We start from the raw sequence: 17,474 nt of genomic DNA, 5'->3' as shown, positions 1-17,474 counted from the left end.
TTTTAAAAGGAGTCTACCACCACCAAAATAGCAGCGGATTTTGACACGAAATCCACCTCAAAATCCGCTGCCAAAACCGGCTTCAATGGGAGCTGCTCGCTCCTTTTTTCTGCTAGTAGCGAGATGACTCTTCTTGCAGCGGATTCTGTGGTTGAATTGGCCGCAGCGTCCATGGCACGAGGCTCCCTCCCGATTAGCCCATTCATTTGGGCCTAATCCAGAGTAGAATGCTGCGACGGGATGCTGGTGCAATGCAAATTCCGCCGTGAGAACATACCCTTAGGTTCACACTAGCGCTGGCCCTCTGCTGTTTGGATGGCTTCTAAACCTTGTAGAGGTGGACCGCTAAAAACACTAAAAAAAGACCCCAATCACTACAGAATAGCTCAGTCATTGGGAGCTATGGGGGGAAGCTACTTTGGCCTTGTGTGGTTTGTGCAGTGCTGTCTCTCTTAATCCACCAATGCCTTTGGCTTAAAAAAATTGGCCAAATTAAACCTAAATGTGTTCTTATCATTAGTAGTGATTCTGCACCATTCAATACCATTCTTGAACTCTGACTCATATTCTAAGTTGCTTGCTATGAAGGCTAGTTTTATCTAATTGTAGCCTAAAGCTATGCCAACATGGGTGACCTACCTATTGCTTAGTCATCTGTAGACGTCAGTGAGATCATACCTTTTTGTGATTGGGTTTACAAGGTTACAACCTTAAGAAAGTGACCTATTGTTTACATTTTTTTTATGGTAAACATATTTTCTAAAGAAATTTTGGTGATCTATGTTTTAAAAATTTTCATGTTACTATATCTAACCACCTAGTGACTGTCAATATGTCGTTTATATGTCACCATGGATACATTTGTTTGTTTGTTTTTTTTACAGATTTCAGGTTTAGCTGGTCCTGGACTTTCTAGTGACTGTTGGGTACAGTGGCGTAACTAGGAATGGCGGGGCCCCATGGCAAACTTTTGACATGGCCCCCCCCCCCCCCCCGACCGACACCGAAGACCTCGACCGACCCCCTCCTACGCATTCCTGCGGCTCTATTATGCCCCATAGTGGCCCCTTCACACAGTATTATCCCCCATAGTGGCCCCTTCACACAGTATTATCCCCCATAGTGGCCCCTGCACAGAGTATTATCCCCCATAGTGGCCCCTTCACACAGTATTATCCCCCATAGTGGCCCCTGCACACAGTATTATCCCCCATAGTGGCCCCTGCACACAGTATTACCCCCCATAGTGGCCCCTGCACACAGTATTATCCCCCATAGTGGCCCCTGCACACAGTATTATTCCCCATAGTGGCCCCTGCACACAGTATTATGTCCCTTAGTGGCCCCTGCACACAGTTTTTTGTCCCACTGTGGACACCCATAAACAATTATTATACTCTGCGGTCTTTTCAGACCCCAGAGTATAATAATCGTCGGGGGAATAAAAACATAAAAAACTACTGTTTCTTACCTGTCCCCCGGCTCCTACGCTGTCGGCCTCCGCTGCCGTCCTTCTTCAATGACGTCGGACGTCACATGACCCGGGATGCAGGCCGGGTTCATGTGACGTCAGAGACATCAGACAACTAGGAAGGAGGCCTGGCCAGGATCGTGGAGAGGTAAGTAACAGTGTTTTTTATGTTTCTTACCTCTCCCGGTCCGCCAATCATTATACTTGGGGGTCCGAAAAGACCCCCGAGTATAATGATAGCAGCAGTAGCGGCTGTCACCAGGCCCTTAATGTCCCGGGCCCTGTGGAAGCTGCCTCTGCTGCTATGGCGGTAGTTATGCCAATGGTTGGGCACCTGGTCTAATGGCCAGGATCAATGAAAGTGTCAGTCTGACAATTTAATCCCTTAGATTCCCCATGCAATGGTGACCGCAGCATCTAAGTAGTTTAGCCAGAGAAGGCAACTTCTGACATTCATAGGCAATGATGCGAAGATGTATACAAGGTGCCAGTGGTTGCTATGACTCCCTTGGGGACATAAGAATGGCCCCCATGACATCTTGCATCTTGCTCCACCAATTAGCTCTTACCGGAGTCAGAGCTTAATATATTGCCTAGCAACTGCTGTCAAAGTTATTTAGTTATTTATTATGCTTATTTGTATAGCGCCATCGTATTCCACAGCACTTTACAGACATTCATAGTCACTGTCCCAAGTGTAATAAGAAGTGATCAAAAAGACATAGTAAAACAATAAGTAAACTTATACATATTGAGTATTTCCATAAGCAGACTGGCCTGCAGAATGAAGATAACATTTTATATTCATGGTCAACAATGCAAATAATAAGGTTCATGTACCCCACAATGGTGACAATGAAGAATAAAATAGTAAAATAAAAGAATAAAACTCATCACGCAAGAAAAAAACTCCTCAGTTACCTGTGTTGATAGAGGGTAAGTGAATAATGGTCATGTGACATCCGTTTTTTAACAGCCATCACATTAAATTCAGTGTCTGTGAATGGGGGCTATTCACATGGACTGATGTAATGGACTGTGAAAATATGGGTCATGTCCTATTTTGGTCCACATTCACAGAGCTCTCCATACACTGTAATACTGAGAATGGCCAACCCTTAGGTGCTAGATGGCCATGAAAAATGGAAGTTTTTCACAGTTGAGTTTTGCCCCAGCCAGTGAGTGTCACAATAGTCACCTGTTCTGCAGAGATCACTTATCATCACAGCTAGAATTATAGTGTCCTATAAAAGTTAATGGACCAGACTACAGATTCTTATGGGTCATGAAATGAAAACCATGCTCCTGAATGCTGCTAAGATATGTAGGTTTGAAGAAGTGGTCCTAAAGTGTTATATGTCATATCCATGAGACATATTCTAAATGGATGATGGGGAGGGGGCTTAAAGCTAGATTTCATATTCATCTCGGTAGCAAAAAAGACAGGTCCTAACCCTAACCCTTAATGTTTGATGATTTTCCATAAATGGACCTTTAAATAGTCTCATAGTCCCTGTATGGTCAGTGCATTACATCTGTGAACCTGGAGATCTGGATGAGCAGTACTAGGGTGATTTGCTATTACATTTGCTATAGTACATAAACATATGGAAAGGTACAAATGAATTTGCATGGTAAAAGACTAGAAGAATGATTTCTTTATTCTTGACCATAGAATTTGCATCAGTAACCAGGTCTGACTCTGTAACTTCAATGTATTTGACCAACTTTGGTTAATTCCCATAAAAACAAGTCGCTCCAAGTACTGTAGGAGTTTGTGATATAAGTTGCTTAGCAGCCTCCAAATAAACTGCTTGCTATTTTATGCCAACAAAAGCCATTACATAACATCTGCAATCCAGTTTTACATGGTTGCTTTGTTCTGAAAAATGTGAACCATTCTGGTGGCCCTGGGGCAAAAAAATGGGTGGCTCCTGTACAGGTTTAAGATTTCCACCTGCGAAATTGTTATCCCTTTTACCTACTAGTAGTAAATCATTATATTAGTGAATGGGGGGATATTTTGAAGCCGTAATTTGAAATTTTTACTGACCCCAGTGGGGAGATGGCATAGAAAGTAGAGTAACAAAAAAGTTAAATCTGGTGCATCTTTAAGTCTGTTGAACACCGGTCAGGACCCCAATGCTCACAGATTTACTATTTTTGGTACACAAATTTTTTGGTATAAAAAAAACCCTGTAAACCTTGGGATTGACACTTTTCAAACATCAGTTGCAACAAAATTGGTTTATTCCGCCCACCGCTTTCAAAAAGATTTCTGATTATCAATTACGATAGAAAACTGGTGTAACCATTGCCTGAAATGTTTGGCAGCTATGAGCAGCACAGGTGAACGGCCTGGTGGAGGGTTCACATCCTTTCAGGAAGCATGGGCCTCATCTTAAATGAATCGCACCCTCCTTCAGTGAAGGAGATATTAATATATGTATATGACTTAAGCGTAAAGACACAATGTATGACTATGAAGTGGCCACCTACAGTTGTGTCATTGACAGCAGCTTTATGGTTTTCCAGTTAAGCCTACAAAATTGAGTGGCCATAAATGAAAAACAAGCCATGAGCAATAAATTAAATCAGGTACAGTCACATGGAAGGTGTTTGAAACTTGTGTCTTGGGTATGGACTGCTTTATATACTTCCGCCCACCAGGTAGAGGTGTAGCTTGGGGTGCCATTTAGAATAATGGTATATTTCATGTATTATGGAGCCACTCCGCACCACTGCACTCCACAATCTCTGCAGCCTCTTTATTACTGGCCATATGACTATTACACATAATGTCCCTGATCTGAGAAGGGGACAATATCATACACGATTCATGTAATGTTCTATTGACATCCAGGAGTGGAATCCTGAACTTATCCAAAAGCACCCAAACAAACAGGGACATAACTAAATGCTCACGACTCCTGGTGCAACAGCGTTGTTTTGGCACTGCTATGTAGCTTCCCCTTACTTGCAACAACCATTCACACCATACATTCACCATACATTTTTGCAGCATTTCCCTTTCCTTTTCTTTCTCTTTGTTACCCCAGGCTGCCAAGAAGACTTGTTTGTTCCTGCAAACTTCCCATCATTCTCATCCCCTGTCGGCGCCCTATACATAGTACTCATTCCCCCTTTTCACAGCCTCCCCCACAGAATCACTCCTTGACTATAGGCTATTGACCACTGCTATGTTTGAAATTAAAAAGTTAATTTTCTTTCTGACAGTGAAATGTTGTGTATCATAAATTTCCTCCACTTGTATCATTCCAATGTACCAGAGGGCAGGAGTAATAAATTTACCGAAAGTTTTCAGAAAGTTTATCCAGCCCTAGTGTGATGAGGGTTACTTGTGGGCCCACTGGGCATCTGTGCCCATACACAGATACAACCACTAAGATCACTATATTTATGCCAGTTCTGGCAAATATGTCTATAGGTAGTGCCCATTTATTGTGAAACAAGGTCTACAGTAGTGAAACCTACAATCCATGATGCAAATAAGTTTCCTTTTATTTGCATTCGGCTTGTAGTCTTCTGTGTCCACAGAACAATCTTTACATCCTCCACCTAATGCGGCGACCCCTCCCAGAAACGTGCACCTTATGTGAGGCCTACAAAAGCAGCTACGAATATTCCAACATTAATGTACGAAAATGGGGCAAAACTGGTAAATGTGATAAAAAGTGGTGATCTTGGGGGCAGCTATTTCTCTGTTCTTCCTGAGGCCAGGTTTACATAGTGCCCTTACGCCATGTAAAAGTTGGTGTTACCTAAAATACCTATCCTCCCACTAAAAGAATGTAGATATTTCAGTTTTTAGCATGAACAGGGCCTGGTATTGACAATCTGGGTGTGTTGCTGTGTGCAGGTTTTGGTAGATGAGCCTGGATAGGTGTGGCATTGCTGGGCGTACGCTACCTCTCCTCCCCGCACTCAAAGCCCTCTTTATATCAGAGCTGCTGCTGCTCCGACGCCTGTGCTGACTGTTTCTTCTGACCTTGTGTTTGTGGCTCCTGCTTGCATCTATTAGTGAGTATTTACTGTCCTAAACCTTTGTTTCTTCTGTAACTATTCTAGCATCCACGGTTAGTATTGCTCAATTTCTTCATGTATATAACTGAACATTCACTATATTCAGGTTTGCAGATGAATAACTGCAAGGGCAAAGCACATAAAGGTAGCCCTTGGAAAGGGAGGCTTAGACTACGTTGACCCCTTCTGCAATATGGAGTAAATCTGTCTAGGTCTCTCCTTATCTGTATCTTATCCAATAGGACCAGCCACAGGGTCATATCCCCCTTTTATCAAAAAGTTAAGTTGAGGGGGCAAGCAAGGGTCTTACCTGCCTACTGATCATATATCAAAACATGAAGATATAGTCAATTGATATATGATTTTGTGACTATAACAGTTAGACTTATCCTTGTACTTATATGTCAAGTGCCTAGTGAAGGGCGGGAAGGTATGCTGCAAGAATAAAGAATATCTCTAAAGTGAGAATCTTGCACAACCCTCACACACCCTGCAATAAGCATAACATGCTTATGAATTTTCTTGGAAAGTTCCTTTAAGTGTTTGTCAGGACAGCTCTCTCTACGCGTGCAAGTCTTATAAGCAGTGGTTAAAATGTACATGCTACAGCTTGTTGTGCTTTGCATATAGAAGGTAAAGTAACAACCTGTGATTCCTAACCTTCTATTACATTCATTTGTAGTGTCGCTATGTTACAGCCATAATAGGGCTCCTATTCTGACATCAGAGTCTACTGTACCACTCTATGCCCCTGATTTTGTATGGAAGTACATGAAGTTCATGCCTTATGTACAACGCTTTTCTCTCCAAGAAACTTTGGGGGTAATTCATTAAAACTGTTCCTTCTTATGCCAGTCTTAATTCACTCACCAAGTGGCACCATCATTTCTGAATAATTCTCGAGCATGTAGGTGCCCCTGAATTATCAAACCTACATCATCTGGTGCAGGATTGGCAATAAAACTCACGCAACTTTTTGGTTTCAATCAGAGTAAATATAATGGATTGGAGCGTCCCTGCCCCTCTCCGCCCCCTGCCTAAAAAAGTGGCGAGTGATGCTCAAGGACCTAACATGTGGGATCATTTGAAAAAGTGAGGTGCTTTTTTGGCCACTTTCTAGGCGCTGTAGGATTAGTAAATCTGAGCCCTTGCTTTCCTTGATAGTTACATATATACAGCACCCAATGGAATCTGAAGAGCATCCCATAGCAGATGGGACCGTGCAAACAGTTTGCTGTGGGCAAGGGGTCTGGCTCTCATTGATATCAATACAATAGTCTTTGCATACTATTATGTAACCTTATATATACTCATATGTTGTATATACCCACCCATCTGCAAGAAAGTGTAACTGTAGGCTTCAGTTGGGGTGCGGCAGGTAATGTCAGAGCCAGCATAACACCTGCAGCTAAATAGCGCCATTCTCATGAAGTTGAGACATAGATGCTTGTTCTTCATATGTTTTAGCATGTCTTTCCCTGTAATGGAGACCTGTGATAGCAACTTTGGTTGTTATGCTATGCCTAAACAGAATGACAACTAGCAACATGTATACTCCCTGGCATATTAATAGTCTAGGTCGTGTCTGAATACAAAACAAAGGCTTATAATTTTGCATTTGACAGATTTGTAAACAATTGTAGTTTTCTAATTCATCAAAAAAAAAAAAAAAAAAATGAAGTCTTGATTAAAGCTATCTAAGGGTAAGCTTACACGGGGTTTTTTGGTCCGGAACCTGAGGCGGAGGTCACCTCAGGTTCCGGCTCAAAAAACGGGTAGCCGCGACTGAATGCCGGTGCACTGCATTCAGACACTGCACCGCATTTAGACAGTATAAGTATATATACCACATGTGTCTGTCAGAGTGTGTGATTACAAGTCACATGACATAGCTGAGGACCAAAAGGGAGTGGATAACTCATAGATACAGCTACTGGTACAAAAAGATTATATATATATATATATATATATATATATATATATATATTCTATATGGACCAGAGAATGAACATTCTTGTGGGAGTTTTGCTTAACATTGAATAGCTCCAAAAATGGCTCAGTGTTTACTAGTCAACCATGAACAAGAAAGATCCTGTTTATGTTGCCTCTGAATGACGGTTTATGGGTGGAACACGGAAGAAATACTACCTTCTGTGCTACGTTTAGACATACAGGTCCTCTCCTTCGCCTGGGGCTCAGTTCTCTGTAAGCAGGAATGAGTCATATTGTTGAAATGTCACCAATCTGCAACTACTGTGCACCACTTTGTGCTTCATACCATTCTATGGAATATATAGTTGTAGTTGTTTAGAGGTATTATAGTGATTATTACCCCTAGAATTCAACTATTGTATGAAAAGTAAAAGGTTGGTCTGTTGTGATATTGATAGCCCTTCTACCAGACTTTTTGTACCAATCTTGTCCAGGTTTTACGATTGAAGGGGCCATAAGGAGGTGCTCATGTAACTGAATGTCCAGCAGTGTTGTCTCTGGGATCTAAGCGATCAGTCAAGGTCCATGAGACGCACCTTCTTTCTATTAGCTATTTTTTTTATATACTTTGTTATCTTAACTAATAATAAATATATATCCTGATATTTAAGGGGGCTTCACTCTTTGCTCTAGATAATCTCCCCTAACTGGCGTCCAGCTCCTCCTCGTGTCACTTGAGTGACATCTTCCATTTTGTCTGCAGTTAGGGATGGTTATATAGAGCGAAGAGCAAAGCAATACCCCTAAGGCTAGGGACCCATGTTGCATAATCACAATGTTTTACATTATCTGCAAAGTAAATGTGATTGTGGCTAATCCCATTCATACAATGCAGAAAGAAAAAATCTGCAGTGGCAATGCTACAATCTCAAATACACTTGAAAATCGTAGCATGTCCATTATACCTACGGAAATGCTGTAGTTTTCCATAAAGGTGTAAAAGAATCAGAAAGTCTGCAGAGGAAAACCGTGTAGGGCTAGCCTAAAGCCCTTTTCAGATAATTTACAAAATACAAAATCCTGACTTTCATGAAACTGGAGCAGCAATGCAGAATAAGAAAGACATCTTTGGTACAAAAAGGGGAAAAGGGACGATCCAGGAAATTACAGGCCGGTAAGTTTGATCTCGATAGCAGGAAAAATCTTTGAGCAAACTGTCAAGGAACATTTACTTCGGTACCTGGATGGGAAGGCATTAATTAACCAGAGCCAGCACGGCTTTAGGACCAATAAATCTTGTCAGACTAACCTAATTTCCTTCTACAACAAAATCACTGAATGGTTGGACCAAGGGAATGCCGTGGACATAGTATATCTTGACTTCAGTAAGGCATTTGATAAAGTATCACATAACCTTCTTATTGAAAAAATGATTAAGTATGGCTTTGACAAAAAATCAGTTAGGTGGATTCACAACTGGCTTAATGATCGGGCACAACGAGTAATACTAAATGGCTACACATCCAACTGGAAGAAAGTCAAAAGCGGGGTGCCGCAGGGCTCTGTTCTGGGCCCAGTACTTTTTAATATCTTTATAAATGATCTGGACGATGGAATTATTGGGGAACTCATAAAATTTGCAGATGATACGAAGATAGGAGGAATAGCCAACACTAGAGAGGAGAGAGAGTGTATTCAAAAGGACTTAGACACACTGGAACAATGGGCTGAGGCGAACAAAATGGTATTTAACAGGGACAAATGCAAAGTTCTACATCTGGGTAACAGAAATGTAAAAAACATATATAGTATGGGAGGAATAGAACTAAGTGATAGCATAGGGGAAAAGGACTTGGGCATAATAGTAGATCACAAATTCAACATGAGCCAACAGTGCGGTGCTGCTGCAAAAAAGGCTAATAAAATTCTGGGATGTATTAAGACAAGCATTGAATCTAGATCAAGAGAGGTCATTATTCCGCTGTACTCTTCCCTGGTCAGACCACACCTGGAATACTGTGTACAGTTCTGGGCGCCTCAATTCAAGAAAGACATCGATATATTGGAGCAAGTCCAGAGAAGAGCAACCAAAATGGTGGAAGGTCTGCAAACCATGTCCTATGAGGAGCGGCTAAAAGAACTGGGATTGTTTAGTTTGCAGAAGAGAAGGCTGAGGGGAGATTTAATAGCAGTCTACAAATATCTGAAAGGTAGTCACAGTGCAGAGGGATCTACCCTATTCTCATTAGCACAAGGAAGTACAAGAAGCAATGGGATGAAACTAAAGGGAAAGAGATACAGATTAGACATTAGGAAAAACTTTCTGACAGTGAGGGTAGTGAGAGAGTGGAATAGGCTGCCACGGGAGGTGGTGGGCGCTCCATCAATGGAAATCTTCAAGCGGAATCTGGATAAACATATAGCTGGGATGATTTAGGAAAACCTGCACTCGCAGGCGGTTGGACCCGATGGCCCTTGAGGTCCCTTCCAACTCTACCATAAGAATAAGGAAAGTCTATTAAAAGGTACCAAGTCTGATACCTACTTTACGGCTGACAGACCCCCCTTAAAGAACAGGAGCAACAGAGAGGGATAACATGCTGAGTGCTGATCTTAATCTGATCATTTTAGAGCACATATATAACAATATACACTTTGGCCATACTCAGGACCAGTGTAATATGAAATCCCTATAACCTTTTGGGGTACAGCAGTGAATGGATTTATCGATCTTGTTCACTGTTGAAGATGAAAAGTATTGAGGTTTCAGAAGTGAAATTGGACCCTGATGGAAGGAAATTATACTCTATTTTATTTCTCTGACTCCCACATATACATTCAGGATGGACAGAGGTACCAGAATCATCCAATCCACGCCCAAACCTCCTCACCCACATCTCAATGTGTCCACATTCCTGTGGGACCCCACCCCTACTTGTTTAAAGGAGAGCATGTGATCATCCTGGTTCCCGAAAAGGATAGTCATCAGCGATACCATAAAGTGCGACTCCACTTGGGAAACACCCTTTACAGTGTATTCATATGAAAGATCTCTATGGTGTATTATAACAGTGTTTGCATGACCCCTATTTACAGTGGATGAGAATTTTTATTTTTTTTTAAAGAAATTTACATTGTGCCATTCTTATTATTCCTCCTGGAAATGTATAACTAGTCAACCGCATGAACTTTTATACATAATGTTACTTAGTGGCAGGAAAGGGTATTATGGATTAGAGGAATCTGACTATGATAAGTTATTATAATTTAATGTTACTGAAATGTTTTTGTTTCTCCTTTATTTCAGAAAATGTCTGACTTTTCGGTAAGTATGAACATAGTCCTGTTGTGTAGTTAACGAATGTATAATAAGTAATGTGAGGTTGTAAATGTTCTTGCATGGATTGCCGAGTGCCCAGTTTACACATTTGTGTTCATTTTGGTATGTGTCAATACTGTCCAAGAATCTATAGTTAATCTCCAATTTTGATATTGGAAAAACACGGTCCGGGCTTTGTCAAGGACTAAGGGATTGCCCCATGCATACACCTACACACAGTGCCTCTATAACATTACCAATCACAGTCAGTTTCCCCATAACATTACCAGTCACAGCTGGCGACTGAATGACTTTGGTATCCTTGCCCCCATAACCCACTATGCTCCTATAATGGCACTGGCACCATAGCCTCCAAACAAAATGTGACTCATCCCTGTTGAAGGATTAGAGGCATTCAAGTTACAGGAGCATTTTTTTTCCACTGTATTCCATTGGCAAAACTGCAATGGTTTTACAAAAAATGTTGAAGCTTTGTTGCATCAGAAAAAAATGACTTGTGGGGCAACATGGTGGCTCAGTGGTTAGCACTGTAGCCATGCAGCACTGGAGTCCTGGGTTCGAATCCTGCCAAGGATATCTGCAAGGAGTTTGTATGTTCTCCCCATGTTTGTGTGGATTTCCTCCCATGCTCCAAAAAGACATATTGATAGGGAAAAAATGTGGCTCACAATGTACTTAAAGAAAGGAGGGGAAAAAAAACCTCCTTGTATAAATATACCCTAAGTGTTATGTAGAGTTGTCTAACTGAATCCTGACTTCACCAATACTTTTTCTTTTTTAACCAGCTTGATGATGCTGTATCTGGCCAAGGAAATGCAGGCAACCTGCAATCACAAGGCCAGGGCCAGCAACAAAACTATAACCCCTGGGGAGGCCAGAACCCTGGTCAGCCGTACCCAGGTTTCACTGGTCCAGGTCAGCCATACCAAGGATTTCCTGGACCAGGACAAGGCCAGTACCCAGGAAACCCTGGTCAAGATCAACAGTATCCAGGATTTCAGGGACCAGGACAAGGCCAGCAATACCCTCAATTTCCACCAGGTGGCGCTCAGTTCCCAGGATATGCAGGTTTTGCAGGGCCTGGACAGCCATTCCCAGGAGCCCCAGGACAAGGGCCTGGACAGTCATTCCCAGGAGCCCCAGGACAAGGGCCTGGACAGTCATTCCCAGGAGCCCCGATCCCAGGACAGGGGCCTACTGCACCTTCTGCACCTTCTGGTCCAAAGGTAAGTGTGTAATAATGGAAGTTTACAGGTACCAATAACATATATAGATTTGTCACTCTTCCCTTCCTCTGGCACAAGAGCTTGCCAACAAAATGCTATTGTCATGATGGTCGAGATTGTCATACATAGATGTCATGTTCAATTGATGTTCCTTTTTGTTTTAGAAAGTACCATTTGAAATTACCTTACCCTCAGGATTGACAAATGGAATGATGTTGACTGTCACCGGCAAAATGACTGGCAAAAGGTAAAACAAGGACAAGGTCATAAGATAAGATAGGGGCAGCAGTGTCCAGTACAACACAGAGTTGTGCATTTGTGTATCATGTCTTACTAGCCTCCAATAAAAATGCATGGTGTATATAAGGAACCAGCCACAGACATAGGCGCATGTCCTCCACTGTATAGTGTCGGCCACAGCTTCTCTTCTCCTTATACAGAATTATCTGACCTCCAGGCCAAGTACTTAGGAGACACGGGGAATGGCATTCCTAGCCAGACAGCACCACACCCACACTATCAGATCCACTAAGGAAATTGCTACATCATAATTCATGTATAGTCATTTCTTGTGGTCCAGTGATCATATGTACAGACACTTAGAATGTTTTTATTTTTTATTTTATATTAAATTTATCATTGCATTGTCCAGTATTAGAAACATACGACCACTTTCTCTAGAAACTGTGCCACACTTTGTATTGGATATTGCAATTCAATCTCATTTCACTTCAACAGAGCAAAACTGCAATATCAGATGCAACCTATGCACAGCTGTGGCGCTGTTTCTGGAAGAAGGCAGCCATGTTTTTCTAATCCTGGACAAGTGTGTGCTTCTGCCTGGTGACCCTATTTAGCTATTTTAGGGAACTCCTAAATACATGATTTATTGTCTGACTTATTCCATTTCACAGCAGAAAGATTCTACTGCTAATAAATAGTTTTACCTAGAATGCAACAAGCTGCAACATTGTCCTGTGGTTTAGTATCGAGGTAAATATCAGCATTTTTTTTCTTTCAGGTTTAATATTGACTATAAAGAAGGACCAAATATTCCTTTCCACTTCAATCCCCGTGTTGATGAAAAACCTTATTCAGTTGTGCGCAATACGATGATGAATGGTGAATGGGGACAAGAGGAGCGTGAAATACCAAAGTTTCCATTTCAACTGGGACAACCATTCGTGGTGATTAAAAAAAAGAAACAAAAACCCCACGTTTACTTATATCTATCTATCTATCTATCTCCTATCTATCTATCTATCTATCTATCTATCTATCTATCTATCTATCTATCTATCTCTCATATCTATCTATCTATCTCTCATATCTATCTATCTCATATCTATCTATCTATCTATCTATCTATCTATCTATCTATCTCCTATCTATCTATCTATCTATCTATCTCCTATCTATCTATCTATCTCTCATATCTATCTATCTATCTATCTCTCTCATATCTATCTATCTATCTATCTATCTATCTATCTATCTATCTATCTATCTCTCATATCTAATCTATCTATCTATCTACCGATTACTTTCTCAGTATATCTACGGTAATCCAGAGATGCCATTGTATGTTAAACCTATAACTCTATCACTATAGAAAACCAGTAGTTGGTTCTGTAACCTCTAAAATGTCTAAATGATACTACCCCACCCAAAAAAAAGAAGCTCTTCAAATGTGCCACAGACTGGCGCTGACCGCATAACTGTTAGGCTAGGTTCACACTAAAGTTTGGATTTCAATTCTTCAGGTCCGCTTTGGGACCCAAAAAATTGAAACCATATCCGCTTAAAAAGTGGTTATCCCTGGAAACCTGTGGACCCCATAGACTATAATGGGGTCCACTGGGTTTCTGCCAGAAATCAAAAGGGAGAAAAGTCCTGCTTGCAAGTCGAATGGGGGACTGGGTCCCCAAATGGTCACAACGCTAGTTTGATCGTTCTCTTAGGGTGGGTTCACATCTGCGCCTGGTCTCCAGTTTAGCCAATCTGGCCGGTTTCTATTTTCTGCCCTGCAAAACTAGACAGCAGACGGAAATCCAGCAGTCAGCTTTCAAACCCATTCACTTGAATGGGTTTGCAAAGGTGACCGCCCGTGTGCGTCTTCTGCATGTCCGCCAGGAAACCATTTTTTTTTTTTTTAACCAGACACAAAGTCAGATATGCATGACTTTGTTTCCAGTTAAAAAAAACAAACAAAAAAAAAAAAACCAGTCTCCCCGTGGACAGGTAGAAGACACACACGGGCGGTCACCTCTGCAAACCCATTCAAGTGAATGGTTTTGAAAGCTGACCGCCGGATTTCCGACTGCTGTGTAGATTCGCGGGGCAAAAGATGGAAACCGGCTGGATTGGCTAAACTGGAGACCGGGCAGAGATGTGAACCCACCCTAAGAGAACGATCAAACTAGCATTGTGACCATTTGGGGACCCAGTCCTCCATTCAACTTAGTTAAATACACAAGTTATGATGGTATACGTTCTGTTGTTTCCATCTGTTGTGATGGAAAGAATAGTTTAAGTTTGGCAAATGGAGTCCATCTGAATCCTTTGGGCTTAATTTGTCCCCTTAAAGCGATCAGATCTATCGCTGTACAGTGGTAAAGCGTCATTGGCTGGGTGATGTGGTCAATTTATAACAAGATGCACATTGATTTTCAGCATTATTTATGCCAGAAGACTGGCATAAATGATAAATCCGCAAGTGCCAACGACCCAGTCCAGTTGCGAGGTAACATTTAAAAAAAAAAAAAAAATTGCTTGCACAAATGGCAACTTTTTACACCAGTTTTCTGGAGTAAGGGGCTAATAAATCTACCCGTTTTTTTTTTTTTTAAATACCATCCAATTCTCTCTAACACCCCTCCCCAAATGTTTAACTGTCCACACACATTAAAGAGGTTGTGCATGGCTAGAAAAACAACATCAAACTTGATCAAATGTGAGTCCAATACCAGACTCAACCCATGGACAGATATGGTGCTGCTTCTGTGGGGAGGGGGAAAAACAAAAAACCAGCAACCATATTTATTCAAGTCATAAATTTTGTCAGTATTTGTCCATGATCTAATGCGTAATTTAAGGTTAGCCTATATGTACCTATAGAGATACACGTTTCTTATCTCCCCCACAGCAGTTGTATAAGGTACAGATAATAGGAAAGCTGAGATGTGTGTGAGCGTACAAGGACAGCGTCTATAGGCACTAAAGACACAGCTCTGATGTGGGCTTTTTAATGTTCATCTTATATATCTAATTGATTTTTTTTTTATTCTCTTCCCAGATTAAAATTCTTTTTGATCAGAATTGTTATAGAGTGATGGTGAACAATGAGAACTTCTGTCAGTACACACACAGGATGAAGAACTTTGCAGCGATTAAACTTATCCGCATTGATGGGAACCTCGATATCTCTGACGCTACACTAACTACAGTGTAATATATGCATTTCCATAAAATATCTGGAGACTGTAGCAAATTACTTATGGTCATCTGTAGGTGAATCCTGGGCACATACCGCTCTGCTGTTACACAAGATTTATGCTAACATATTCTAAAAAGCTTAAAGTTAATAAAATTTGTAGACATCTAAATCAGATGGGCGAGTCTGTGTTCCTTCATACAGTGACATGTACAGTATGCGACATAAAGATTAGTGGGACTAAGTAATTGTTTTAGAAGGTGGGCGACCACTTTAAGGGGGCGTTCACACTACTGTCGGTGTCCGACAGCTAGTGTCCGCTGCTAATGTCCGTTCAAAATCTTGCACGGACATTAGCATCAGACACTAGCTGTGTCCGTGACATTTTGCATTGATTTAAATGGACATCGGGTGTGTTCTTTTACAGTCCGTGTCTGTCCGTTCCCAAAGATGTCCGACTGTTCAAGCGGACAGAAAAACCTACATGTCGGGTTTTGCTATCCGCTTGAAAAGTCGGACATCTTTGGGAACGGACACTTAAGGACACCCACGGACAGTAAAAACGCACCCCATGTCCATTTAAATCAATGCAAAATGTCACGGACACAGCTAGTGTCCGATACTAATGTCCGCACAAGATTTTGAATGGACATTAGCAGCGGACTCTAGCTATCGGACAGAGACGGTAGTGTGAACACTCCCTAATCGGCTGGGATCTGAGTTAGGGTTCGTTCACACGCTGTAACGCGCCATTGATTCTGACATGTAAACTCATGTCAGAGTCAGCGCTGCAAAACAGAATCCCAATGTGCGTAACATTGAAATCAATGGGAGGATTTTTAACCTATTGATTTCAATGTGTTACATGTGCTAAACGGAACCCATTGAAGTCAATTGGATTCTGTTTTGCAGTGTTGATTCAGAATCAACGGCGCGTTACATCGTGTGAACGGACCCTTAGGCCCGGTTCACATGTGCGTTCAGTAATCTTTTCAGGGAGTCCGCGTTCTTCCACAGTGTCCACACAAGTCATGCGGAGAGGAAAGTAGATCATGAAGTACTTTTCTGTCTGCATGTTCCTTGCATCATAAATTTTCTTTTACACTTATCAGGCTGTGTGTGTGTTTTTTGCTTTGGTTTTTTTTTTTACATAGAAGTCTAAGGAGAGGGGGTCTGCTACTGCGTTTCACTGAAAATAAGACCGGGTCTTTTTTTTTTTTTCTGTCAGAAAAAAGGGCTAGGGCTTATTTTCCAGCCACCAGAATGAATCAAAATCTTTTTTGATTCGCTCTGGATGAATCTTGCAAGATGGTTATGGTTAGTAACCCTAACTTACATACACAGTTGATTGTACAATGTCAGTGGCTCTTAAGCAAACTTACTGGCACACTCTCTCTAAACAGTTTGTGTGGCGGGGCACTGTGCCCTCTTTCATGTCCTTTACACTAAGGGGGAGGTGCTGTAGTGGAGTGGCTTGCTTTTATGGGAGTGAGCAGGGGTGACATATGATCACGTAGGTAGCCAAGCCCACAGCATCATGGTGCGCTGAATTCAGTGCACTGTCGGCTTTCTAGCGGTATATAAAACCGCAAGAGCCCCAGATGGTGAAAGGCCCTCTTAAAAAAAACAAAACTCAACGTTCAAGAAGTTGCAATACTCATCCAACGACTTCAAGGGAAAAGAAAAGGGCTGCAATACCAGGTACAGCACAGACATGGAGGAGTAAAAGTGACAACAGGACATGATACAAAATCATTTACTACAGTTTCTTACAACTTGTTTCACAAGTATAAACAATATATCCTTGTGAGTTTACTGAAATACATTAATACAAAAGTATGCTGTAGACGATACCATACCAGATGAGCAGAGGCAATAACATACATTCCTAAACCATGTCTAAAATAACATTATATACAGAGCTAGTCTTGCAATGACTCTTAAACAAATGGTAAAAGGGGCCAAGCTTACAACATGCCCATGATATACATTTAATAGCTTATAAGAAGGACACACCAGCACAACTCA

At 41.5% G+C, this 17,474-nt stretch overlaps 1 protein-coding gene across 1 annotated transcript; it reads left to right on the top strand.

The window, feature by feature from the left end:
- Positions 1-5,405: 5,405 nt before the first annotated feature.
- On the top strand, positions 5,406-15,608 carry LGALS3 (galectin 3). The gene is made up of 6 exons (XM_075282793.1): positions 5,406-5,512; positions 10,755-10,772; positions 11,573-12,013; positions 12,178-12,260; positions 13,035-13,200; positions 15,309-15,608. Exons 2-6 carry the CDS (start codon positions 10,758-10,760, stop codon positions 15,462-15,464), a joined length of 861 nt encoding a protein of 286 aa, XP_075138894.1. The 5' UTR covers positions 5,406-5,512; positions 10,755-10,757; the 3' UTR covers positions 15,465-15,608.
- Positions 15,609-17,474: the final 1,866 nt, after the last annotated feature.

This window comes from Leptodactylus fuscus, chromosome 7 (genome assembly GCF_031893055.1).
Source record: "Leptodactylus fuscus isolate aLepFus1 chromosome 7, aLepFus1.hap2, whole genome shotgun sequence".
Taxonomy (NCBI): Eukaryota; Metazoa; Chordata; class Amphibia; order Anura; family Leptodactylidae; genus Leptodactylus; species Leptodactylus fuscus.
The sequence above is the reverse complement of the archived record's forward strand: the minus strand, read 5'-3'. Positions and strand labels throughout refer to the sequence as shown.